A 24,624-nucleotide genomic window follows, 5' to 3' on the forward strand; every position below is an offset into this window, starting at 1 on the left:
TCCTTTCTTTATTATCTTATTTCGTCTGCGTACGATAATCTTATTTTTAACGAGCCTTTTCTTTGGATCCTGCATCTCACATAGTTGTATTTTATTATTAAACGAAGCATACCATGTATCATCACAAATGGCATCTACAGACTACACATTTCGGACTTTCCCGATTCCTTTCTCCTTTGATTGCTTGACTTGATGAACGCTATAAATCGACTTCGGATCCGTAACAAGGTAAAAATAAAAACCTCCGTTGCTCTGCAAGGGAGGTAAAAATTAGGAAGAACCTAACAAAAATAAAGCACACATACCCATCCCTACAGTCAGGATAATCAAAAAATCAAAATCAAAAAAAAAGATCAAAATAATTCAATCAGACAATCAGACAATCAAAGTTTCCCATAAACAGGTCTCCCATCCACCACAGTTGCCATGACTTTAGCTCGTAAAATTTGGGGAAAGGGGACGGTCATGATGTTGGTATCGAGTACGACGAAATCAGCGTGCTTCCCTGGGGAGAGCGATCCGATTTGGTCTTCGTTGAAGGAGGCGTAGGCGGCGTCGAGGGTCATGCCTTTTAGGGCTTCGGAGCGGGTTAGACGTTCGGAGGGGAACCTTAGTAAATGTGAAGTTGGGAGAGAGGGTGAAGTTAGTGAAAGTTAGTGAAGGTGAGTAAAGTGAGGGAGGGAAAGGAAGGTAATGTGAGGTAAGTTAGATAGGTAATTTTGCAGTGATAATGGCAATGTTGATGGTGAAAAGGCGATGTTGATCGGGTCAGAGTGAACTGAGGTGAGTGGAATAGTGCAGAGCCAGTTACGGCATTATCAGCATGAAGGAGGAAAAGAGAGGAAATCAGTTCAGTTCGGTCAGCCTACCAGTGCGCCCATCATCATCATCATCATCAGAAGTACGTATATCAATACGGAGAGCATAGGGCCGTTCGTATCCTGTTCACTTCCGGGGAAACCGATGGATAGATGGATGGATGGATGTGTGATGGATGGACGATAGAAGAAGATAGAAGGAAAAGGAACGTGGACGACAACGTGAAAAGTCCGAAGGCAAAAAAAAATCATCAACGGATCGGAAATGCGTACCATCCGTCAGTTCCGTGCGGGGAGTCTCCTGACTCCGAGAGGCGTGTCACAGCCGCGTAAAAGCCGAGCAACGGGTTCACGCTCTCGACGGGGAAATCTGAGCCAAGAGGCAGAACGTGGGCCTCGGAGTTTCTGAAGATTACGGAAAGGTGAAGGAAAGGGAAGGGTGAAAGGGTTCGGTGTTAGCTGATATAGAAGTATAAAACGCCGAAGGAAGGATGGAGGACGGGATCGGGGTGGCTGTGTCGAGGAGGGGAAATGTGGAGGCTGTGAACGGAACTCGGCTCACTGTAGGAGTGTTCTGTAAGCGTAGGCTGACTTGATTCGTTCTGGCCCCTGTAACCGGCGTGCGTGAGATTGGGCGTAACTTTTGATACGGCATGCGCAGTATGTGCTTGGCGCACGACTGCCCCTACATTCGTGATCATCAAACGGCGAAGGTCTACTCACCAATCGTGACTCAGCATACCACATATCGGTCGTGCTAACAGATATGTGCAATGCACAAATTAGTACAATGGTCTTCGGAAACGTTTTCCCGGCGAACTGATTCCCGAGAAGAGAAATTTAATAGACTCACGCATGGGTCGGCTGCACACTCGCAATCACTGGGCGTCGTGGGATCAGCAAATAGGCATCTCTGTTAGCGCACATATCCGAGTCCGACTCGGATTTGATAGGCAGAAAAGTAACTTCAGACTTACCTCCGAGCCGTGCTGTGCGCTCCAAATCCGACGGAGTCATGATCTGGGCATGTTCGATGCGAGGTCTGTGCTCTGCTGCGCTTGAATTATCTCGCAGTAGCTTCTCGAAGATATCCAGAACGACATTGTTGGCTAAATCACCGATGCAGTGGATATTCTGTACAAAAATGGAAGCAATGTGCGGATCATGAGGGAGAAGTGATGCTCTTAGGTGCGTGATTGAAGGAGAGAGACGAAGACGCACTGTTTGGAAGCCAGAATTCCAGAAGTCGGTGATCACGTCTGATAGTCTTTCGGGGGAAGCCAGCAACAACCCTCGAGTCTCAGGCTTATCCGTGTAGGGTTCCATCAGCGCAGCACTCCACGAGCCCAGCGAGCCTGTACCACAGAACCACAGATGGACAAAAGCCGAAAATAAATAACATTAGACATGTTCCGATTTTGTCGAAGAATGAACGGTTTCTTACCGTCGCTCATCATTTTGATACTGCGCAACGTGAGTCTTCCCGCAGGTCCATAGTTCACGAAACGCTCGATCTGCTCGCCTCGGTAGTCAAGCAAATTAATAGCACGCATAAGATAGAGCCGCAGCTATCGTTATGCGGTGCATATCATAAGGAACCAAACATCAGAACGCGAGTCCAGACATGCTCCTAAGCAACTGGAGGCAATTCGAACATACCGGAAGTTTGTTCGCATCGGCTACCCTGAGCAAGAAAGAGTTACCAATATCAGCATCAAGGACACATTTACCCAAATCCAACATACCTTTTGAAAAATTCTATGGTACGCGGTAAAGCCCATGCATCGTGTATCGAAGTAAGGCCGTAAGACAGCGCCTCCTTCACCGCCGAAAAATAGTAGTCAAGCATTTGCTTCTCCGTCCATTCCGGTACCTTGATGATGTCCATCGCATTGTCCACAAATATACCTGTTCAAAATTTGAGGTCGAATCATTGGCAACGTGAAAGAATGAAACGAGTCTTCTGGTTACCTGTAGGACTGCCATTCTCATCCCGGACGATCAGTCCACCTTGGACGTCTTGTGGAAGGTTGCCAGCTTCGTCAATCACCTTCTGAGACACCCATACTGCGTGGTAGTCAACTCGAAGTAACCGTATCGGGCGACCTCGAAGAAGAGGATCTGCCTCAAATTCAGCCTACGAAACGTGAGCTGAATATCCGATGTGAAGGTTACAGGTCATTCACCGCCGTTGGAAATTCTCTCTCAGGCCATTTTGTTTGATCCCATCCTATTAGATGGTATGAACGAAAGTACGTCAGGGTGGATGAATCTAACCGTTCAAAGAGCTCACTCCTCACCGTCCCCCTGTATCCATAAACCCCTGTCCTTCAACAAGTCTGGGCGGTTCTTAACGTAGTTTTTCACTTTCTCAATTACCTCTGAACAAGTTTTGGTGCAATTGTATTGGCTTAGTTTCTCCCCGTAAATTTCTTTCAGGACAACTAACCTGAAGCTGATGTGGTGTTGCCCACATCCAACTCCATCTTGAACCCTTGCTCAAGGAGATGGGCATGGGAATCTGGATGACAGGATAAAAAAACGCAAAGTGCCACAGAATACCGTTTACGCATTACCTGCTAGACCAGGGACAACGATATGACCTGGCTCAACGAAATAGAATTTTAAACCACTCTTGAATGCCTTGAACTTCTCTGCGAGCATGCCTGGCCCGGTAGTGGCTGAGTCTCCGAATCGCTGTCGAGTTCCATCTGGAATAGCATTCCAGAGATAATTTCCACCCACCACAATGGATCAAACACACATGATTCAGATCAATTGATAAAAGGGGTAAAATAATACATACCAAGTGTACCAACTGATAAGATACGGGACTCGTGAACAACGATGCACTCTGCTCGAGGGGTACTTGCATCGACCGTATAAATATTTCCTTGTTTTGAACACAGTGCATATGTCTTCGGAAGAGCAGAAAACCGCCCTCGAAGGAGTAAAGAAAGACCGAAACTACAAATGATGATAAATATCAGAGGCACAAGTCGATTTGCGGTCGCGGCAGAATTCGGTTGATGAGAGATTCGGTCTTCAGCTTTCCTCGATGTGCTTTTCTCAGAAGTCACCAGCTCTCCGCTTGTGTATGTGCCATCACGTCCAGTTGTATCTTTGGAATCCGCAGAGCGTCGTCGAAGGCCGCCAGATGAGTCTTGTGTTGATGGTACGGACATTGGGATGTTGATTGACAGAGTTTGTTGACGACTTCACGCGTGTCGTTCATCCTCACCCTTCGGTTCTCGCTATCATCATTATATCGCGTAAAATCCTATAGCTTGTTTTGGGTGCTCTCATTGTTATCCATTACGCTGCTATCTCTCGCTCTTTGCGGAGAGATTCATGACGCGAGACTTGAGAAAGTAATAATTATGCAGAAATAAGTAGGTATCGCCAATTCTTGTCAGTTGGATGCATATTTTCCGAAAGTTTTTTTATAAACTTTGCACACCCATCCCAGTTTCTCGATGACATGTTCACGGGCCGTGATTGATGAAGAATCCAGTTCATACTCGATGGCATGGATATCACACGACCTCGTTCACCACTCACGTGTCTCTTCGTTCGTCACGAGAACGGCAACTTATTCTCCTAACTGTGATGGAGCAGTCTAAAACAGTATCTTATATCGCCTACCATGTCGACGAAACATGTTTTCGACAGCTCCGACGGTCTGGTCCTGAAGGCTCTTAGAGGCGCTGTCGCTCTCAATCCGGATTTGCGTTTGTGCGTGTTCCGTAATCTTATCTTATCAGACAGTTACCAATGTTGATGTTAACTTCGTCGGTACAAATGGCAGACATGCAGCAACGAAATCCGTCTATGCAAAAACGCGAAGTAACGCGCGTGTAGCTCTGATCTCGGGTGGAGGAGCGGGACATGAACCTGCTCACGCAGGTTATACGGGTCGCGGCATGCTCGCTGCTTCCGTATCTGGAGATATTTTTGCCTCTCCAAGCGCGTCTCAAATCCTGACGTGCATTCAGCTTGCAGTTGCTGCACAAGAAACCAACCAAATATTGCTCATTGTCAACAACTATACGGGCGACCGACTCAACTTCGGTCTCGCGGCGGAACGCGCCCATGGGTTATCCTTTCTCCCGGAAGCTGGCTTGAAGCAGATAGATGGAGTAGAAATTGAGACTGTCGTGGTTGCGGATGATGTATCGTTATTTGATAAACCGACGCTCGTAGGTCCGCGCGGACTAGCTGGGAACATTCTTGTGTGCAAGGTTCTCGGAGCCGCCGCGGAGTCTGGATACAATCTCGAGCGGTTGAAGAAGCTCGGCAACGCTGTCACTGCAAATTTCGTGAGCATCGGCGTGGGGCTCGCTCATTGCCACGTCCCAGGACGTCAGAATCCAATAGAAGAGTCCTACATTGAAGATGGGGTGTGCGAGCTTGGACTAGGTCTACATAATGAACCGGGTGTTCGTCGGATGGAGATAGGCAACGCAGAGAAGCTGGTTGGAACAATGTTGGATCAAATCTTGAGTAGCTCCGATCGCAAAGCGAGAGCGTTAGGATCGTTAGGACCGACGGAGACCTTCGTGCAATCTGGAAATAGCCTAGACGAAGTTGTTCTCTATGTGAACAGCCTGGGTGGAATGTCGATACTTGAGATGAGTGCCATTGTAGACGAGACTGTATCTCAACTCGGTATGTGTGGTGCAAGTCTTCGTCCTTTGCACGTGTCCTCATAATCATGCCATGCTATAGCGTCGCGAAACATCCATCCTGCACGAGTCCTCCTTTCGTCTTATATGACATCGCTGAACGCGCCGGGATTCTCACTGTCTCTGCTTAACGTTTCTGCAATCTGCCGAAATATCAGTTCGCCTAATGAATCGGTGGACGCAGTCACCGTTGCGGAGCTCCTTTCGTTCGTTGACTTCCCAACAGATGCGACTGCGTGGGCTGGTGTTAAGTCTCACTGGCCTGCACCAGGGCAGCATCGTGATCGAGTTTCGGAAGACGAAGAAGTGTCTCAACTTCTCACCGCGTTCTCAACGAATTCCATCCAACAATCATTCTCATCTGGTGAAGTTACGGATGGCAGTTCGAGCGCTGGATGGGCAAGTGCTGGTTTGGACCCTGAGCTCGTCAAGGCTGGTATCCGCGGCGCGTGTAGAGCTGTCCTGGTAGTTGAGAATGATCTAACACACTTCGATACTATTGTTGGCGATGGGGATTGCGGTGCGACATTCTCTAGCGGTGCACGAGGTGTGCAAAATGCTTTCCTTGTCTTGTTCTCTTGTAGAGGAGCTAGACGCTGATGTAGTATGTTTAGCTGTGATGAGGGCCTTAGAAACCGGCGAACTTGATGTCAGTAAACTGGCTCCTTCTGACCTCATGGCGGCCTTATCGGAGCTTTTGCTGAACTCAATGGGCGGGACTAGCGGCGCATGTAAGTAAGATTCATTCTACGAATTTTGCCGACGTAACTTAAATGTTTAACTTTATGTCGAACCAATCATACGTGCTTTTTACAGTATTTGGCCTGTACTTCACGGCACTCTCCAATTCACTGTCCTCGAGCCATACGAAAGCCAAATTACCTCCTACAGGCCAAAGCCTATCACGGACGAGTTTTGCGACCGCGCCAATGGCAGCCCTCGAAGCTCTCGGAACACATACTCCAGCTCGTCCAGGAGACCGTACGATAGTGGATAGTCTGGCACCTTTCTGCTCCGCGCTCACGGCTGGCGAAAGTCTGCAGACCGCGGTAAATCGAGCAAAGGAAGGTGCGGAAAGTACACGCGGTATGCGAGCGAAGCTTGGACGAGCCACTTATGTTGGGGCTGGAAATGCACGGGGAACTGAGGACCTGGACCCCAATTTACCACCGGATCCAGGTGCTTGGGGTGTCGCTGCATTATTGGAGGGCCTCGTTGAAGGATTGAATGGATTGCATGCTTCTAATGACTAACACTGAAATCGATGAATAACAGAAACACAACAGGGACCGATGTTTTTGATTCTGGTATGTATTTGGATAGCTGATAGAATGCCAGGATTTGAAGAACTGGTAAGAGTGGACATGTTACTGCTTGCTGCAATAAGCTAGCACTCAGTACCAGAATCCCAAACCTATATATGCGTGTTTGTATAGGGCGTTCAATTCGAGAAGACAGTCCACCAAAGCTAGCATTTGTGCATCCTGGACAGTGTTTTAGAAATAGGCTCTGCACCGGGTTTGATCCGAGCCATGATGTACACTTTCCTTGTCGACTGCAATCACATCTTGATGTACGACTTTTAATCAGACAATGCAACCTATCCGACCCTACTACAAATTAAATCCAATTGTTGATTGCAACAATGCATAAACTTCTTAGGGTGATCCGTGGGTTTATACTCTTGTGGTGGACGATCTGAAGATAAGTTCAAGCAGTTCCAATCGTCTTGCCAGAATATGTACTAAGATTTCTTTGCTGATTGTTAGAAGTGGATTTGTGTATGATTCATAATCTGTTCACTTGCTGAAGTATAACCAAGCCCTTGGCGAACAGTAGCACGGCATCCGAACAACGCAGCAACCGCCCTTAACGATACAGGTTGAGTGGACGGGAGCAATTTTCGTTCATTGTGATGCCGATGCAGAGTTACAACCAACCATCGAACGAGATTAGATTGAAATCACAGTCCCGTCATGGTTCTATCACATACTTACAATATGCCATCAGGTATCTGAAGCGACGGCATCAAGAAGAGTCTACAATGTGTGGTACAAATACAATGTTTTATCATATATTTGCAGTATTGCAACTAAATTGTCCGACTGATATGATTTGTTGCACTATAATAATAGGTTCTTTGTGATTGTCACCCTCTGTACATAAAGGTGAAGTTGACTGTCTGTGAAATAGACCATTCAGGCATCTACTTCTAAACTGTCTCTCTCGCGCTTCTGCTTCCAACGCCCTGGACCTCAAAATGTATACCCTTCAGCTGGAAATAGAGGGTCCTCCAGAGCCTGGAATAAGCGATGAAATAGTTCTTCGCGTACATATTCGGATATTCAGCATTTCAGCTCATTCTGACATACCTCGAATAGTATTTTTCGGGTACGTACGTGAAGGAAGGACATGATATTTGGCAATCATAATAAGCTACCGAGCATAAGCTTTCAATAGTCGCCACTCGTGCCCTTGCGGTAAGTCCAAGATTATTCTTATTTGGACTGATTAAATATAACTTCAACAAATAGGTTTATGAGTATCTAATGAATATTGCAGGAGAGGTACGTCTCAGATCAATAAATTGTAGATATCTTCCATCATTCGAGACTGCAAGCAGGTGGAGCTTACATGGTCATCGCGGGTTTCATTTCCAAAAGTGCTCTATTTCGCAAATCGTTTCATATCAATAGGCGCAGCAGTATTTGCAACCAACATATAGTGAGTATTATGATGACTCTATGATAATTAATTCACCACAAAGTCTTCTAGCGAGTGTTTCCGATACCAACTATGACGTTAGTTGATGTTAACAGAACTTTTGAGCACGAGCTTTACATCACTTCGCCAGAATTGTAAAACTGTCCCAGTTGTTTCCAGTTGTAAGTTATGCTTCAGTCTTCAAGAACCAATTTAATCAGCTTAACTGGTACGTACTATTATTCGGATGTTCGTACTGTTACTGTGCAGAGGGTGAGTTACCTGCCATAGACCAACAATTCACGGTATGGTAGTAATGAGCGAGTAGGAACACTATCATTGCGAGTATATGCAGTATGGGCGCTGAACCGGATAGTACCTATCCTACTTGTGACTGTGGTATTGGTGGACTCGATTTCCGTTCAGTAGACCAGTAGCATTCGCTCACGATTACATTTACAGAGCAGCGGATTTGGTGGCTATTTTTTGACGCTGTTGTTTCTTTGTCTGCTAGCAATAAGTTTCGTCCTCTTCAATGCTGATCAAATTAACCTGCCTCACAAGTTTCTCCCATCCGTGTATTCCATTCCGGGTGCATTTTTTTCTACTTCCATACAAACTACTGGAGAATATATCTAATTCTCGTTATTCAAGCAGCAGGCAAGATGGCAACGTGTCTTGTCAGTTTTCTGGATATTTGATGCTCAGGTTATCCTTCGTCCCCCTCTTACCACCCTAATAAGTTGTATTTGGTCTCCTGCTGGCAAGGGTCATCAGCTACTGTAAATTGATGGATTCTTTGCCATTGCTCCACTAAACAAGCACAGATTGCGTTTCGGGAACATTTGGGATTCTTCTGAAGACAATGCTGACTGGAGGTCTGTCATCCTTGAATTATGCTAAAGCCATAGCTGTTTCTGAGTAAATGCATGCAGGTGCATTGTACTGCTTATGCATTATCTGTGAGTATCCATTCGGAAATCTTCTTTAACTGTACAAGCAAACATTGATAGCATATTTACAGGTGTGGCGTTCGCGAACATGATGGTGCTACTTCGGAAAGAGGTACGGCAAATAACCTACTCTTCTGTCGTTCTGTGTTGACGCCACCGTTTAACAGAGCTCCTTGAGCCTCATTCTCCTGACGTATGTCCTTGTAATTGCTGATTAAAATATCAACACTGAATGTCAAACTTAGCCAACAGGGCGTTCTCACTTGCATTCTAAGCAACCGATTTATCTTGCAGCTTCGGCATGTCGACCACGCACAAGTACCTTTAGTAGTGTCAGTTCAGACCGATACAATTCGCTTCGGATTGGATCCATGACGAATCCCCTCATGTCCCAGACGGTAGTGCGGACCCATCAGAGACGATGCCACGGGTTGTCCAGGACAACTGTAGAGAATAGAGGGTAGATGAATTGATCGTTATGGCTTTGATCAGAGTCCTCGACGCTTTACAGGATGCGACCGAATTGCGATGCACCATTCATACCTTCCAGCCACAACCTGCACCACCTCGGTCTCGTTCTTACTTGGTTGTGAGTATTTAACTGCCATGTATCACTTACATCAGACTCACTGATGCTTATTTATTTAATTTAGATTTATTTCTACATAGTCAAATAAAGTCTTTCACATTCACTGCAAATATAATGGTCGTATTAATACTTACACTTTCAATTGGATTAACTTCGATCAGAATCAATATTTTACCTTCTTGGTACGAGATATTAAGAATTTGAACGGGCTGTGAACGAAGCATAGGCTCTTCAAGCCCGCCAGGAATGTCAGTACAGGGGATTCCGAGTCCGTCTCCAGTTTACCTCCGTATCTGGGCACTTGATTCCCTCTACAGCATTTTGAATAGTCTCATACAGGAGTAGGACGTGTTGGCAAATGACAGACCCCGAACACTGATGAACAAAGCGAGGTGAGATAAAACTCGCAAGTCAGACACAGGAACGAATGTTTCTCACTAGCAACTTCGGAGACTTGACGGAATATCTCGATTGGAAGTGACGCGCGCTCTGGTTTGCTGTATGTTGGCTGTTTGGCGTTAGAGCGTGGTATGTTTAATGGATCTCGATCATTCCGTTCTTGGGACCCACCAGCGTCAACCCTTCTGAAGTGCTGCTCCAATCGTGAGATGAAGCTCTTCTTGGTCCAACCGAGGCATATTTGCATATGCAGCATGAGTGCTTACTGTAAATTAGCTGCTGGAAACTTGTGGAAAGACGGACAGCTATGAGATAATTCCATATGTGTCTCCACGATTACCTTGACGAAGGCCAATCCTGCTCCGCCGCGCTCTTTCGATTTGCAGCCGTGCTCAGACGCCCGAGGACGAGGAAATCCCTGGTTCACGCAATACGGACTAGGACAAAGAACGACGCCTTGACGTGTCTGAAGGGGACTAGTGCAAGCGGGGACTCTAAAATCTTGAGCTTGCTTATTGAACGTTCTTACAGCGCAGAAGCTCGGAGCCCAAGCCTTTTTAAGTCACATTGCATACTCCGAGCTTTTGAGTAGCATTTGCATTTGACGTTCATCTGCGTTCTTGGGACCCATAGCACCCAATAGCCTCCTCTCCGAGCAGGACTGAGTGTATGCATTAACTTGGATTGAGGAGAAGTATTTAGTGCTTATTTGTGATGAGGATATATGTCTTCGTTTAACTCAACTACTAAGCTCCGATTCTATGCATATGGACGATTCTTGTTAAGTCTTCGTATCATGGGGAGAAGGCTTTCAACAGGCCTAATCACGATTCACATATGCATATGATGGCATCGTTCAGGGCCAATACACAAGAGACCATCTAACCATCTGCTCCCTCCTCCGGGTGCAATCGACGAACTACGGCACTGCATTTCATTTGCAAAGCTCATTCGTGAAGTATCGTTTTCAGCCCTCTGCAGGACAGAAAGAATTGATACTATGCAGTTCACGTGTCTGCCCGCGGTGAATGTTCTAATATTCTATATCGAAAGTGGCGCCAGGGATTTGTTTCTTCTTTTCGTTCCGATATCTACGATTGAGCAAGGCCCGTGATGTATACTTATTGGCTTGTCCGAGACATTGACATTCCAGCAGAAAGCAATGCAGGGAGGCAAAGCGTAAAAGGGTTCGGTTCGACCCAATTTTAGCTTGCGAAGTGTCGATCACAGGATATGTACAGCCACAGCGACTTCGAGACAAAAAGCGAGTTGGAATGATGTGCACTCTCCATTATAACGAAAACCCTAACCTGCATACAATTACCCCGCTAGCACTTGCTCGCGTGGTTGGCCATCTGATAGCTGGATCCCGGTTGATTCTTATTTCCTCATCGATGATGAGACGCGGTGTATACAGCGAGAGCGCTAATTGACCGCGATAGCGTGGTTATCATTCAGTACAGTCCACAGGTTAAGGATGCATGGTATGACGCATTACTAGCATGGGTCCATGAATAGTGTATGTCTCAGACGGGCTACAAGACGAGAGAATGAGGGTGAGTTCGGTGTTGGCTCCTCCTTTGGCCTACTCACTTTTGGGCAAGTGATGACGAGTTCATCAGGGTCTCTTTACTCAATTACAGGGCTGTGTCCGGTGATCAGGTGCACGGTTTGTATAGGAGTTAGGCTAAGCGACCAAGTCATCCAATCGTGTCCTCGGAGTCCAGAGAGAAACTACTTGACCTGGATTCTCAATTTTCCTTTGATCGACTTCTCAAATCGACCCTATAGCATGATGCTTACAGAAAGAAGAGTTCAGTTAATGCCCATTTGTAGTCGGATTCGACTCATACGGGGTATCAGAATAAATTCTGGCAGCATAATACGCATGCATACAGCGAGATGGCTCTGTCGTCAAGTGAGCCATCTCCTCTCCTTTTGTCTGTCGTTTCCCTCGGAGGAGCATATGATGTATAGATATTCAACAATAAGCGGACCCTCTCGACGGATACGGCTAGGCGCGCTACAGGGAGCCATTTCTGGATTAGACTTTGAATTCAGGTGGAATAGACATATGCATAGGGGACAGGAACGCTACGGAACGAGGCTGTTCACCGACGCTGAGACCCGCACGAGCCAAGCTGCCTTGGGACAATTGCGAGCCTCCGAGCTGATATCACTACCCATCCTGGACCCTCAATTACCTAACTATTCCATCCACAGGATAATTCAGGAATTTAATTATCGTGTAGAGTTAGAATGCAGTCTGCACGACATGAGCCTATAGCTGATCGGCGGCGGTGAATCTCTGGTCACGATCCCCTACCTGACCTGGATTGTACTAGCCCACCGTGTATTTGTTGCAGACCGTGTATAAGTATGGAGGCCCCGCAATCATTCCTCCTTTCCTCGAAGCATCGTATTTATCATACGCCGATTCATCTATACCTTCGCAGCCCCTCTTCTTCCCGCCCCTCTGTTCCGAGAGCATCGTACCTGCCCTATCTATTCCTTCAACTGACTCGGTGAGTACATCGAACAGATGTGCAGACACCAATGAAGTATACTGACTTAGCGATGCTATAGCGAGTATGCCCGTGACTCGATACATTGACGATATAAACGTTCAGGGTTGGGCGCCTTCGCTTGACGGCGGTATCGGCACCAACCTAGCTACGCTTCAGATTCCCTCGAACTTCGGCAGCTCATCCACTAAAACCGTAAACATGCCCTCAATCTCCAGGCGGCAGGCTCCGTCCACGCGGGCGCGGGCCGCAACCTTCGCTTCATCTACCAACTTCACAAACGCGTCGCGCTCGGGTCCGAGTGCTGTTCAGCAGGCTCGTACACCCTCATGCCATGTCCCCGTCCAAGCCTCCGCCCGAAATGCGGCTGCGGCCGGACGGAGTGGCTCACGGCCACGCACGTCAACGGAGCGTAAGATTGCACGCAAGCTTGCGGAGAACGCGAATTACGTTCCTCGTCCGAAGAACTCGTTTATCCTTTTCCGTACTGAATTCGTTGCGCAAAAGACGGCATCTGGGACTCGTAGTGCCGCTGAAACGAAAAGACGGAGAGGAGCCGAAAGTGATGATGACGACGATGAGGCAAATCAGTCACTTTCGAAACAAGCGAGTGCAATTTGGAACAGAATGACTGAGGCGGAGAAAAGGCCGTGGGCTGAACGTGCGAAGCTTGAGAAAGCGGCGCACGAAGCGAAATATCCCAATTATCGATACAGGCCCATCAGGCAAAGCTCAACGAGGAACAGCACCTCAAGTCAAATTGCACCAGGCCAAAACTCCTATCCAGAACGGTCGCCGAGTCGACAGCGGATTGGGTCGGAAATTTCGACTTTGGTGGACTCAGAGACGGACAGTGCAACGGAGGATAAGGCTGGAGACGAAGCAATACCCGTACCTTTGAGTTCCTCGACGGTTGACGTGACTCTACAAATGCCTGCGCCTGTGCGGATGCTCTCGCTTCCGACAGCTTCGCCTTCTTCCGCTCTTGCAAATGCCCTCGGCTCACCTACTCCTACACCAATGCCTTCCAAACAGTCGCAATCCTCGAATTCCGTGCCTTCTCTCCCGAGTGTTCCACGAATACCGACCCTTGTCCCTTCCGAAGCTCCTACCTCAAGTACAACGGACTTCGCGACAATGCCTCGCTCTCCGTCTGTTCCATTTTTTGACAAGCGAATATTTGGACAGTTCCCGAAGCAGATGCAACCACAACCGTTTATAATGCCACCAACGGGATCCTTCTTGAGCCAAGAACAAAATCCCGCGTCAGCTTTTGCCGCGAGACCAGCTTCTTGTCCTTCGACACCTCCGATGCAGCAATACGTTCTTCAAGACGTGCCAAATGGCGCCGAGACCGCGATGCACAGTACTTTGTCATCTTCCGATGAATCGGAAGCAGATTACTTTTGCAATTTCGGTCAGTTCGGCGACTCTTTGGATACGCCACCGGCTGGTTCGGCGTCGGCTTTGTCTCTAGCTTATCAACGAATGTTCATGGTGCGTATCAATTCTACTTGTACTTTCGACATTCAAAATAAACTTATTCTGGGACGCCTAGACTGATGAAAAGCAAAACGACGACGAAACGAATATCGAAACGAGTATGGATATTGACATGCATGCGTTACTGAATCTTTCGCCTATTCCCGAGGTAGCCGAAATACCCGCTTCCATGAGTGAGACGACGACTGCACAAAAGCCCTTTGACGCGGTTGCGGAGCTGTGGGGGCAGGGCCAGCAGGTTATGGATGGCGCTACTGTACTTAACACACAAGCGCAAACTCAAACTCAAATTGTCCCTGAGCAACGGACCCACATGCAGACGCAAGTTGCTTCTCCGTCGTCCAAAAGTAGTAGCAGTGGCTTCTCATCTGAGAACGAGGCTGGACTGGAGACGTACGCGCTGGCTGTTGGCTTCAACGCAAGCGGCGCGTCCTTATACAATTATACTTGTCCTTCGACGAGTGGCAGTTCGTGCACGGACAGTCTAAACGAAGACTTGTTTCACCTCGACCTCGACATGGATCCGGTCCTCGGCCTTGGGCTCGGGTGTTCACCAGCGCAGCAACTACCGGCTTCAGCGCTGAGCTTCACTGCCCTCGGCGGAGGTAGCAGTGGTAGCACTTCAGGCCCAGAAGTTTTATCACCCGTTGACCCAGACGACATCTTTGCGTATGATAGCGAGCGTGGATTGTTCAGTCTCAATACGTCTCCTGGCTATGGATACGGACAGGGCTTTGAACTCGGGATGACCAGCGCTAATTCTGGGTTCGACTACGGACTTTGAGTTTCGGTTTTTTTTGTTGACCTTCTAATGCATATTCTTCGCCTTCGCTTACCTCGTTGTTTCTTACCGATTATCCTATCCTCCCTTTTTGTTCGTGAACTGTAATAAGGGCACGATACAACCGTAGAGATCCCGAACGTCCGATTTATTTGTATTTATGCAGTTCGCTTTTCGCCCCACTTCTTTTGTCCCTTTGCTTCCTACGACCCTGGTTATTTCGGTCTCTTGTCGTTTATCTGCTCTTCTAGGGCGTGTTGTAGCATATATGCTCCATATCGACTCGCAATGTCACGTATTCCCTTCTCATACCTGTGTCCGAGTCCCTGTATCACATTATATCGTATTTATTCCAATAAACGATCCTGTTTAAAGAAAAATCGACGTTCGTGCCTTGCTTGGTGGTTAGCACTATTTGAGGATGTATGTCGTTAGACGTACTAGCCCCAGTCAGGCATGTGCCGAATTCTCACTTAGATGGGTTGTGCAAGCATTCGACGCATAACTTTGACAGCCTGTATGCTTGTGCCAGTTGTACAAGGAATCATCTCAATAAGAAAACGACACAAAACCGGTACCAGGAGGACTAGCAAGCGATAGACCTTTCTAACATATTACCGTACGCAATATTACTTTACATGACATGAACTATTTATCTGTTCTTCAATGGTCTTTAGCTTCTTCTCCATCCATGCCTTATTCACGGAGCATTCCAATGCTTTCCAAAGAATTCACGCAAATCTCCGACGTACTCGTTAGGGAGGTCAAGGGCAGGGAAATGCCCGCCGCTGGAATGTTCTGTCATGATACAATGTTCGAAATCAGGGTGGATATCTTCAGGTCAAATAAGAGATGACTTACCTCTGTGGAACACCAGCGGTCCAAATTGTTTAAGCTCTATTTTGGGAACAACAACCAGTTCATACGGCTGGGTTGACAAAATAGTCAAATAAGTCCGACAGAAGTATAACAAGATAAAACTTCGTACGAAAACTGAGTAGCCAAATTTGTTCTTTAACAAGACTTTTCCTCCAGAGCCTTGTGATCTCCATCCAGGTGTTCCCTTCCTAGCCTGGGAAAACCAGATTGCTCAGCATACATAAAGGAACTTTTAAAATGACAAGGAATAAGCAACTGAACCTGATTATAGATGACTACCGACGTAGCGAAGGATCCACTCAAGTAGTAAAGAGCGACCGTGTTCAGGATATCATGCGGATCAACGAGTTTCGGGTCCGACCAGCTGTACATCTTCTCGCCAATATAAGCTAATACAGCAAGCGGTGATGAGGCAATCGCTATTCCGATGGTGAATGGCTGGGGAGTAAAGTATGTTCTACAGTTAACGAGTGCCTTGTATGTGGCCTGGAAAAAGATAAAAATGCAAATAAAACACACCTTCGTGCTATGGAGCTGGAAATACCCGGACCCGGAGGCAAGCCACTGGCTTCCCCTCTTTAGTAAATGATTCTCCAATTCTGTGTACTTTGACTGGTCAGGTTCGAGAAATGGCCGTATGAACAGAAAGTTGAAATGCGCTAGGATAACTGAATCGGGGAACAGTCCTTCCAGGTTGAGCAATATTAGCGAGCCCTTATGCAGTAGTTTATCAGAAATGCAGTGGCTCAACAGGAAATTGTTTTGATCTGCTGGCTCACCCAATCACCGCCTTGCGCGACATACTTAGAATAACCAAGGACAGACGTCATGAGTCCATTATAAACGCGCGCAGTGTCAGCTGTGCTCCAGCCATCTCTTCTTGGCAATGTCGACAGGAAGAACCCAGGAATGGATGGAACTACAACATGAAAGCTAGAGCGAACGGAGCTCAGCATAAGCCAATCTTTCCGAGAAAGATATCCTCACGCTGGCAAGTCGGAGCTTGGTGGGTTAGCCAATAGGTCGATGACCTTGTGGAAATCAAAGAAAGTGCCTTGAAAGTAAGAAAGTAAATATATGTTGGCCCGACGACATGCTAAATAGAGTGCGAGATGTACCAGGCCAGCCATGAAGGAGGATCAAAGGAATCGCATCACTTCGAGGACTCTTAACATGAACGTAATGTAGGTCCAAAGCGTCTCCTTCATGCTCGTAGTGGACCAAGTAGTGGTCAAACTTTGCAATCTTTTCCTCAAGTGCTTTCCAGCTCCATTCCGTTTGAAACATATGCTTCAACTTCTTCAAATATTCGTATTCGATACCGAGTTCCCATGGCGTGTTCGCGTCGATAGGTGCCTTGTCGGGAAACGGCGTTGTTTGAAGCAGATACAGCATATCTTTTACCACCGCGTCATCATATTTGATGTGAATTTGCTTTGGATCACCGAACGCCATGCTTGATGTTGTGGAAGGAGCTGCGTAAGATTAGAATCTCAGTTCCAGACTGCTGAATGACGGGTTTCTACAACCCTATTACGAGTGTGATAGTGCGGCCGCTGCGCGGGTTATAAACACCGCTTGGTAATTAATACGGGGAATTCACTAAACCGATATATGAGGCGCGATCAAGCCGAAGTGGGCAAATAATTTAATAAAGCAACTGCTGGTGATAGGCAGATACTTGGTACCAGAATAAGGAATTTGCACGTTCTCTTTCGGCTGATGACAAATCAGGAAAATGAATGATGTTAAGGTTAAGTGGCATTGACAAGGCAGAAAGGCGGTTTGGGTTTTCTTTCTCGCAGTTCCAAGTCTGTCTGTTTTAGCAATCGCAATAGCCTGGACGTGTGCATACTTGAACTAGAAGATGGATAGTCCGGTTACTGGTAGGGGACGATGAAAGCGATAACGGATCACATCATGAATCGAAGAAAACTGCTGGATATGAGTTTTATCATGATATTGTACAACGTACTACTTGTCATTAGACATGCCTGACCTTCATTGATCGTCATTATTTTCTGGCTGTAGCTTGTTCACGGAGTACCCCAGTACTTCCCGAAGAATTCACGCAAATCTCCGACATACTCATTTGGGATGTCAAGGGCAGGGAAATGCCCGCCATTGGAATGCTCTGTAGTAGAGCATCGTTCGGAATCAGGACAAAAATCCACAGGTTATAAAAGTCAGGTATGACTTACCTCTGTGGAATACTAGCGGTCCAAATTGTTCAAGCTCAGGTTTGGGAACAACAACCAGTTCGTATGGCTGGATTGACAGAACAATCAGATCTTGCAGCCAAAAGTACAGCATGGTAAAGCATCATACGAAGACAGAATAGCCAAATTTGTTCTTTAACAGGACTTTTCCTCCAGAGCCTTGTGATCTCCAACCAGGTGTTCCCTTCCTAGCCTAGGAAAGTCAGGTTGCTTAGCATACATCAAGAAGTTTTTAGGATAAGGAGCAATAAGCAATCGAACCTGATTGTAGATCACTACCGATGTAGCGAATGACCCGCTCAAGTAGTAAAGAGCAACCGTATTTAGAATGTCATATGGATCAACGAGTTTCGGGTCTGACCAACTGTAGATCTTCTCGCCAATATAAGCTAATACAGCAAGCGGTGATGAAGCGATTGATATTCCAATGGTGAATGGCTAAGAAGCACAGAACATCGTATAGTCAGTGAGAATGCGATATCAAACCGGAAGGAATACACCTTCGTGCTCTGTATCTGAAAATATCCAGACCCGGAAGTAAGGAACTCGCTTCTTCTCTTTAGTAACCGCTTTTCCAAGTCTGTATACTTTGACTGATCTGTGTCAGGGGAAGCAGACAGAAATAAAAAGTTGAAGTGCGCGAGGACAACTGAATCGGGGAACAACCCTTCCAGGTTGAGCAATATTAACGAGCCCTAGCGTAGAAATGTATCAAAAATGCAGTGATTTCACAGAACATTGCTTTGATCCGCTGGCTTACCCAATCACCGCCTTGAGCAACATACTTAGAATAACCAAGCACAGATGTCATGAGTCCGTTGTAAATTCGTGCGGTGTCAGTTGCACTCCAGCCGTCTCTTCTCGGCAATGTAGACAAGAAGTATCCAGGAATTGATGGGACCACAACATGAAACCTTGAGCGAGTGGGATTGCCCATGAGCCATTTTACTCGAGAAAGAAAATCCTCACGCTTGCAAATCGGAGCTTGGTGGGTTGGTCAAAGGCTCAATAACTTTATGAAAATCAAAGAAAGTGCCTAAAAACAAGGCAAGAGTCAACGAATTAGCAAGATGAACAGAATGCAAGGCGTACCGGGCCAGCCATGAAGTAGAATCAGAGGAATTGCATCACTTCGAGGACTCTTGACATGAACGTAATGTAGATCCAATACGTCTCCGTCATTCTCAAAGTGAACCAAGTAGTGGTCAAATTTTGCAATCTTTTCCTCAAACGCTTTCCAGCTCCACTCCGCCTCGAACATGTGCTTCAGTTTCTTCAAGTAGTCAAATTCAATACCGAATTCCCATGGTGTACTCGCGTCGATGGGTGCCCTGTCCGGAAATGGCGCTGCTTGCAGAAGAGATATCATGTTCTTCACCGCCGCCTCATCGTATTTGACTTGAATTCGTCTGGGAGTATCGAACGCCATACTTGGTGTTGTGAAAGGAGCTGTGAAAGGTCAGAAGGGATGAATCGTTCTTCACTTCCAGACTTCTGAACGACAGTCTTTTTATGAGCTTCAAACGAGTATGCCGGTCAGGAAGATTACCAATTCTGCTTGACAATTACAACGGCCGGGAAGCTCACTGATCCGATTTCAATGGAGGCACGATCAAGGTCAGCGAGTAGCAACCGATAACGGTAGGGAATTCAGCCGAATGAACTAAGTTTACTAACTTAGTACTATTCTATAATAATTTCTATTGTAAGGGTTGATGACAGATCAGAGTCATGAGGGCTGACTCAGGTTACCAAGAAAGGCAGTAGGCTAAGGAATTACACTCGGGCAATAGCACTACGAAAGCACGCACATCTGCATACTTTAGCTGGACGATAGATAACCAGGCAAGGACGATGAGAGCGATCACTACACGAATTAGTGAATGCTTCGAGAGTTTTTTTTCTTTCACCGTGATATTGTAAAGAAACACTTGTCATGAGAGGCCTATCCGACCTTCGATGCTTGTTATCTTCTTTACTGCGAACATATTCACGGAGCACTCCAATACTTTCCGAAGAATTCACGCAAATCTGCTACATAGTCGTTCGGAACGTCAAGGGCAGGGAAATGCCCGCCGCATGAATGCTCTGTGGAGTAGTAGTGCGTGAAATCAGATAGAAAGGTCGAGCGGGCTGGGTAAAAAGATTATTTACCCCTGTGGAATACCAATGGTCCGGATTGCTCAAGCTCTGATTTGGGGACGACAGCCAATTCATATGGCTGTAGCGATAGAGTGATCAGGATCAGGTAGACAAAACGTAGAACAAAAAGCTTCGTACAAAGACGGAGTAGCCAAATTTATTCTTTATCAGGACTTTTCCTCCAGAGCCTTGTGAACCACCACCAGATGTTCCCTTCCTAGCCTAAGAAATTCGATTAATCAGTATTAATTAAGAGACTTTTAATAAGAAAGAGTAAGTAACCGAACCTGATTGTAGGTAAGTATAGATGTAGGGAAGGATCCGCTCAGATAATAAAGAGCAACAGTGTTCAGGATATCATGCGGATCAACGAGACTCGGGTCAGACCAACTGTAAATTTTCTCGCCAATGTACGCCAAAACAGCGAGTGGTGACGAGGCAATCGCTATTCCGATAGTGAATGGCTGAGCAACGAAGAGTAACCAACAGTAAGCAAGTGTACCCTGCACAGGACCAGCGGAAAGTTGAAACACACCTTCGTACTCTGGATTTGCGCATATCCAGAACCAGTAACTTGAAATTCTTTTCCCCTCTTAAGTAGCCGGTTTTCTAACTCTGTGTACTTTGACTGGTCAGGTTCGGGAGAGGGCGGCATGAATAAAACATTGAAATGCGCGAGGGTAACTGAATCGGGGAACAATCCTTCCATATTGAGCAGAATGTACGAGCCCTGACGTGGCAATTTATCAGGAATGCGGTGGATTCACAGGACATTACACAGATCATCTAGCTCACCAAATCACCAGCTTGAGCGACGTACTTAGAATAATTAAGCACAGATGTCATGAGTCCATTATAAACGCGCGCAGTATCAGCTGCATTCCAGCCGTCTCTTCTTGGTAATGTAGACTTAAAATACCCAGGAATGGATGGAACCACAACATGAAAACTGTAGAGAGCGGAGGTTAGCATGAGCTAATTGGCTGAGAAAGAAAAGCCGCACGCTGGCAAATCTGGGCTCGGCGGATTGGTCAATGGCTCAATAACTTTGTGGAAATCGAAGAAAGTACCTTAAAAACCAGACAGGAGTTAGCGAAACGGCAAGATGAATAGAGTAAGAAACGTACTAGGCCAACCGTGAAGGAGTATCAAAGGAATTGCATCACTTCGAGGGCTCTTAACATGAATATAATGAAGATCCAAGGTGTCTCCGTCATTCTCGTAGTGAACCAAGAAGTGGTCAAACATCGCAATCTTTTCCTCAAGTGCTTTCCAGCTCCATTCGTTCTGAAACATGTGTTTCAGCTTCTTCAAACATTCGTATTCAATCCCAAGCTCCCATGGTGTAGTCGCGTCGATGGGTGCCTTTGCAGGGATTGGTGCTGCTTGGAGCAGAGATAACATGTTCGCCACCACCGGGTCATCGTATTTGACCTGAAGTCGTTCGGGGCTACCGAATACCATGATCGGGGCTAGTAGGGTGAAGGGAGCCACACAAGTTCTGAAGGGAACAATTGTCTTTCAGGTTTAGACGACGAAACGACGGGCTTCTTATAACCTTCAATCGAGTATGGTGGTCATGCGGATTATCAACTTAGCACGGCATCTGGAAAGCTCAGTGACTCGATCTGTATGTCGTGCAGCCAGGGCGAGCGCGGGACGCTGAGCACATAAAGCAATAGTCGGAGGTAGAGAAATCGAACTAGGTACGTAGGTAACAGATAAGGAAATTCGAATATTCTCTCTCGATTGATGATAAATCAGAATCGCGAGCGCCAGCTCCAAAGTTGTCAATCGGCTACACTACACAAGTATTATGCACACTACTTCAACAGTACAGATGCCCGCATACTTAGGGATAGTCCAATAATGGCGATTAAAGCGACCACTTCACATATTGAATGCTTCTAGATAGAATTTTTCACTGTAATATTGTACAAAACATTTTTCGTCCAATGTTCGTTATATTCTTTACTGCCCATACCTATTCACGTAGCACCCCAATACTTTCCGAAGAACTCACGCAAATCTCCAACATAATCGTTCGGGAGGTCAAGGGCAGGGAAATGCCCGCCGCTAGAATGCACTGTGGAATGATGATGCATGGTATGGAATCAGCAAAACAAGTCGCGTAGTTCAAATACGTGATTGTTTACCCCTGTGGAAAGCCAGTGGTCCGAAATTTTCAAGCTCTGCTTTTGGAACGACACCAATTTCATAGGGCTACGATAGAGAGAATTTAGGTCTCAGCTGGACGAAAGTTAAGCAAAATGAAGCATCATACGAAAACAGAATAACCAAATTTGTTCTTCAACAAGAACTTCCCTTCAGAACTTGTTCTGAACCCGGGTATCCCTTTCATAGCCTATAAATCAAGTCGTTCTCAACTTTCAGTGATATAAGGGAAGAAGAAATAAACAAACCTGGTTGTAGATGACTACTGATGTCGGGAAGGATCCGCTCAAATAGTAAAGAGCAACAGTGTTTAGAATATCATGCGGATCAACGAGACTCGGGTCAGACCAGCCGTAAATCTTCTCGCCTATGTACGCCAAAACAGCGAGTGGTGACGACGCAATCGCTATTCCTATAGTGAATGGCTAACAACAAAGAGTACACTACAGTTAGCAAGAGCATCCTGTATATGACTGGAAGAGACATGCCTTCGTACTCTGGATTTGCATATACCCAGAGCCTGTAGCCTGAAATTCGCTTCCCTTCTTAAGCATCCGGTTTTCCAGTTCTGTGTACTTTGACTGGTTGGGTTCAGGGGCGGGTCGTGAAAATAAAAGATTGAAGTGCGAGAGGGTAACTGAATCGGGGAAAAGTCCTTCCAGATTGAGCAAGATTAGTGAGCCCTAACAAGAGAATACATTAAAAGAGCCATTTCACAGAACCTCGCTTTGAACTGCTGGCTCACCCAATCACCGCCTTGGGCGACGTACTTGGAATAACCAAGGACAGATGTCATGAGTCCGTTATAGACTCGTGCGGTGTCAGTTGCGCTCCAGCCGTCTCTTCTCGGAAGTGTAGACAGGAAGTATCCAGGAATAGATGGGACTACGACATGGAACCTGAAATGAATTGGGTTGAGTGTAAGGCAAATCTACCACAGAAAAATCGTTACGCTGGCAAGTCCGAACTCGGTGGGTTGGTCAACGGCTCAACGACTTTATGGAAGTCAAAGAAAGTGCCTAGAAAAAGGACAAAAGTTAACGAAGCGGCGGGCTATACAGAGCGAGACACACCAGGCCAGCCATGAAGAAGGATAAGAGGAATCGCGTCACTTCGGGGACTCTTTACATGAACGTAATGGAGATCCAATGCATCTCCGTCTTTCTCATATTGGACCAAATAGTGTTGAAACTTCGCAACATTTTTCTCAAGTGCTTTCCAGCTCCACTCCGTCTCGAACATATGTTTCAGCTTCTTCAAATAGTCGTATTCAATTCCGAGTTGCCATGGCGTATTCGCGTCGATGGGTGCCTTGTCAGGAAATGGTGCTGCTTGGAGCAGAGACAGCATGTTCTTCACCGCTGCGTCATCGTATTTGACTTGAATTTGTTTGGGGCTACCGAAGGTCATGTTCAATGTTGCGAAAGGTCAGAGTAATCGATTGTCTTGCAGCTCCAAACATTAGACGATAGGCTTTATATAAGCGTTGAGCGGGTGCGATAGTCGAGATTCGAGCGGATTACCAACCCAATAGTATCGTTTTTGTCCCTATCGCTTGCGTAAATTTCACACCCTTGTCGAGTCACTTCGACGCGCCAAGTCATGTCGCTTATCGTAATTTACCCCGTGAGTTGCACATATCTCGGTCAGAGTGGGTTTTCGACTCTTCGTACGGTGTGAGCGCTGTTTACACGTGATCGTTGGAAGTATGGGCACGACACTCGATCGAAGTCTCATGAGTCATGGGAATTCAAAAGCCAACTTGATTAGGTACGCAAAAGGAAATTTGCACATTTTCGATCGGTTGATGACAGATAAGAATTGCGGACAACGCGAAGAGCATGACGAGAGCATGGCGAGACGCGTCTTTCTTCCTTGCTGAGCCTGTCTCTGAGTAGAGTGTCTCGTAGTTACTTCCACTCACAGTTTGCGGTGTTTTAGTTTGTACCTGCTTGTATCTTACAATGATAGAATGGTAAGTTTGCTTTGTTTTTGGACTTGGTTTTCTTCTAAACCTATTCTATATCGAAAAGCAACAGTTTCACGGCTATTAGGCTGGTACGTATAAATCAAGATGGTTGGGCTCATCATATAAGCTCTTCATCAAGAGGACTGATGCTTCTATGCAGTAAAGCGACAGACCAATACTATAGCATTGGTTACAGCTTCCTTCTAGTCCTTCTGAGAGAATCGTGGTTGCGTTCACAACTATGATGAACGACCTGATTTCCTGCAGAGAACAATTGCTCAAGC

General features: G+C 46.4%; 11 protein-coding genes across 11 annotated transcripts; 6 read left to right on the top strand and 5 right to left on the bottom strand.

The window, feature by feature from the left end:
- Nucleotides 1-71: 71 nt before the first annotated feature.
- Nucleotides 72-4,003, bottom strand: FOMMEDRAFT_105127 (uncharacterized protein; the record flags this gene model as incomplete). The annotated part of the gene is made up of 17 exons (XM_007264646.1): nucleotides 72-252; nucleotides 306-609; nucleotides 1,092-1,223; nucleotides 1,381-1,427; nucleotides 1,542-1,575; nucleotides 1,672-1,699; nucleotides 1,796-1,952; nucleotides 2,040-2,173; nucleotides 2,263-2,386; nucleotides 2,478-2,502; nucleotides 2,564-2,726; nucleotides 2,790-2,955; nucleotides 3,005-3,048; nucleotides 3,119-3,236; nucleotides 3,293-3,339; nucleotides 3,395-3,484; nucleotides 3,625-4,003. The coding sequence occupies 16 exons, from the start codon at nucleotides 4,001-4,003 to the stop codon at nucleotides 384-386; spliced, it is 1,914 nt and encodes a 637-aa protein (XP_007264708.1). The 3' UTR covers nucleotides 72-252; nucleotides 306-383.
- A 461-nt stretch (nucleotides 4,004-4,464) lies between these two features.
- FOMMEDRAFT_166668 (Dak1-domain-containing protein) lies at nucleotides 4,465-6,785 on the top strand (the record flags this gene model as incomplete). The annotated part of the gene is made up of 5 exons (XM_007264647.1): nucleotides 4,465-4,553; nucleotides 4,627-5,486; nucleotides 5,547-6,050; nucleotides 6,118-6,234; nucleotides 6,320-6,785. The coding sequence occupies 5 exons, from the start codon at nucleotides 4,465-4,467 to the stop codon at nucleotides 6,754-6,756; spliced, it is 2,007 nt and encodes a 668-aa protein (XP_007264709.1). The 3' UTR covers nucleotides 6,757-6,785.
- A 978-nt stretch (nucleotides 6,786-7,763) lies between these two features.
- FOMMEDRAFT_27213 (uncharacterized protein) lies at nucleotides 7,764-9,828 on the top strand (the record flags this gene model as incomplete). The annotated part of the gene is made up of 13 exons (XM_007264648.1): nucleotides 7,764-7,898; nucleotides 7,954-7,983; nucleotides 8,038-8,070; nucleotides 8,200-8,227; nucleotides 8,279-8,304; nucleotides 8,358-8,388; nucleotides 9,034-9,084; nucleotides 9,142-9,168; nucleotides 9,231-9,271; nucleotides 9,327-9,352; nucleotides 9,405-9,491; nucleotides 9,671-9,748; nucleotides 9,813-9,828. 13 exons carry the CDS (start codon nucleotides 7,764-7,766, stop codon nucleotides 9,826-9,828), a joined length of 609 nt encoding a protein of 202 aa, XP_007264710.1.
- Nucleotides 9,829-11,821: 1,993 nt separating this feature from the next.
- On the top strand, nucleotides 11,822-12,602 carry FOMMEDRAFT_18630 (uncharacterized protein). Its single transcript, XM_007264649.1, has one exon. The coding sequence runs from the start codon at nucleotides 12,036-12,038 to the stop codon at nucleotides 12,432-12,434; it is 399 nt and encodes a 132-aa protein (XP_007264711.1). The 5' UTR covers nucleotides 11,822-12,035; the 3' UTR covers nucleotides 12,435-12,602.
- A 514-nt stretch (nucleotides 12,603-13,116) lies between these two features.
- On the top strand, nucleotides 13,117-13,413 carry FOMMEDRAFT_44897 (uncharacterized protein; the record flags this gene model as incomplete). The annotated part of the gene is made up of 1 exon (XM_007264650.1): nucleotides 13,117-13,413. A coding segment is annotated over one exon (297 nt), but the record flags the coding sequence as incomplete, so codon positions are not given.
- Nucleotides 13,414-13,994: 581 nt separating this feature from the next.
- On the top strand, nucleotides 13,995-15,180 carry FOMMEDRAFT_139582 (uncharacterized protein). Its single transcript, XM_007264651.1, has 2 exons — nucleotides 13,995-14,169; nucleotides 14,231-15,180. Exons 1-2 carry the CDS (start codon nucleotides 14,032-14,034, stop codon nucleotides 14,957-14,959), a joined length of 867 nt encoding a protein of 288 aa, XP_007264713.1. The 5' UTR covers nucleotides 13,995-14,031; the 3' UTR covers nucleotides 14,960-15,180.
- Nucleotides 15,181-15,656: 476 nt separating this feature from the next.
- On the bottom strand, nucleotides 15,657-17,290 carry FOMMEDRAFT_154082 (alpha/beta-hydrolase; the record flags this gene model as incomplete). The annotated part of the gene is made up of 8 exons (XM_007264652.1): nucleotides 15,657-15,754; nucleotides 15,818-15,884; nucleotides 15,945-16,028; nucleotides 16,097-16,273; nucleotides 16,355-16,549; nucleotides 16,615-16,768; nucleotides 16,823-16,889; nucleotides 16,954-17,290. The coding sequence occupies 8 exons, from the start codon at nucleotides 17,288-17,290 to the stop codon at nucleotides 15,657-15,659; spliced, it is 1,179 nt and encodes a 392-aa protein (XP_007264714.1).
- A 373-nt stretch (nucleotides 17,291-17,663) lies between these two features.
- FOMMEDRAFT_105137 (alpha/beta-hydrolase) lies at nucleotides 17,664-19,641 on the bottom strand. Its single transcript, XM_007264653.1, has 8 exons — nucleotides 19,147-19,641; nucleotides 19,024-19,090; nucleotides 18,815-18,968; nucleotides 18,555-18,749; nucleotides 18,316-18,492; nucleotides 18,164-18,247; nucleotides 18,037-18,103; nucleotides 17,664-17,969 (listed from the first exon to the last, which is right to left on the bottom strand). The coding sequence occupies exons 1-8, from the start codon at nucleotides 19,481-19,483 to the stop codon at nucleotides 17,872-17,874; spliced, it is 1,179 nt and encodes a 392-aa protein (XP_007264715.1). The 5' UTR covers nucleotides 19,484-19,641; the 3' UTR covers nucleotides 17,664-17,871.
- Nucleotides 19,642-19,761: 120 nt separating this feature from the next.
- Nucleotides 19,762-21,872, bottom strand: FOMMEDRAFT_105145 (alpha/beta-hydrolase). Its single transcript, XM_007264654.1, has 8 exons — nucleotides 21,324-21,872; nucleotides 21,200-21,266; nucleotides 20,992-21,145; nucleotides 20,732-20,926; nucleotides 20,484-20,660; nucleotides 20,335-20,418; nucleotides 20,209-20,275; nucleotides 19,762-20,142 (listed from the first exon to the last, which is right to left on the bottom strand). The coding sequence occupies exons 1-8, from the start codon at nucleotides 21,658-21,660 to the stop codon at nucleotides 20,045-20,047; spliced, it is 1,179 nt and encodes a 392-aa protein (XP_007264716.1). The 5' UTR covers nucleotides 21,661-21,872; the 3' UTR covers nucleotides 19,762-20,044.
- A 196-nt stretch (nucleotides 21,873-22,068) lies between these two features.
- Nucleotides 22,069-23,747, bottom strand: FOMMEDRAFT_18634 (alpha/beta-hydrolase). The gene is made up of 8 exons (XM_007264655.1): nucleotides 23,445-23,747; nucleotides 23,324-23,390; nucleotides 23,117-23,270; nucleotides 22,860-23,054; nucleotides 22,620-22,796; nucleotides 22,481-22,561; nucleotides 22,353-22,419; nucleotides 22,069-22,282 (listed from the first exon to the last, which is right to left on the bottom strand). Exons 1-8 carry the CDS (start codon nucleotides 23,719-23,721, stop codon nucleotides 22,185-22,187), a joined length of 1,116 nt encoding a protein of 371 aa, XP_007264717.1. The 5' UTR covers nucleotides 23,722-23,747; the 3' UTR covers nucleotides 22,069-22,184.
- Nucleotides 23,748-23,973: 226 nt separating this feature from the next.
- On the top strand, nucleotides 23,974-24,269 carry FOMMEDRAFT_154086 (uncharacterized protein; the record flags this gene model as incomplete). Its single annotated transcript, XM_007264656.1, has 3 exons — nucleotides 23,974-24,047; nucleotides 24,103-24,141; nucleotides 24,191-24,269. The coding sequence occupies 3 exons, from the start codon at nucleotides 23,974-23,976 to the stop codon at nucleotides 24,267-24,269; spliced, it is 192 nt and encodes a 63-aa protein (XP_007264718.1).
- Between the last annotated feature and the right edge of the window lie 355 nt (nucleotides 24,270-24,624).

This window comes from Fomitiporia mediterranea (assembly GCF_000271605.1).
Source record: "Fomitiporia mediterranea MF3/22 unplaced genomic scaffold FOMMEscaffold_4, whole genome shotgun sequence".
In the NCBI taxonomy this organism is placed as follows: Eukaryota; Fungi; Basidiomycota; class Agaricomycetes; order Hymenochaetales; family Hymenochaetaceae; genus Fomitiporia; species Fomitiporia mediterranea.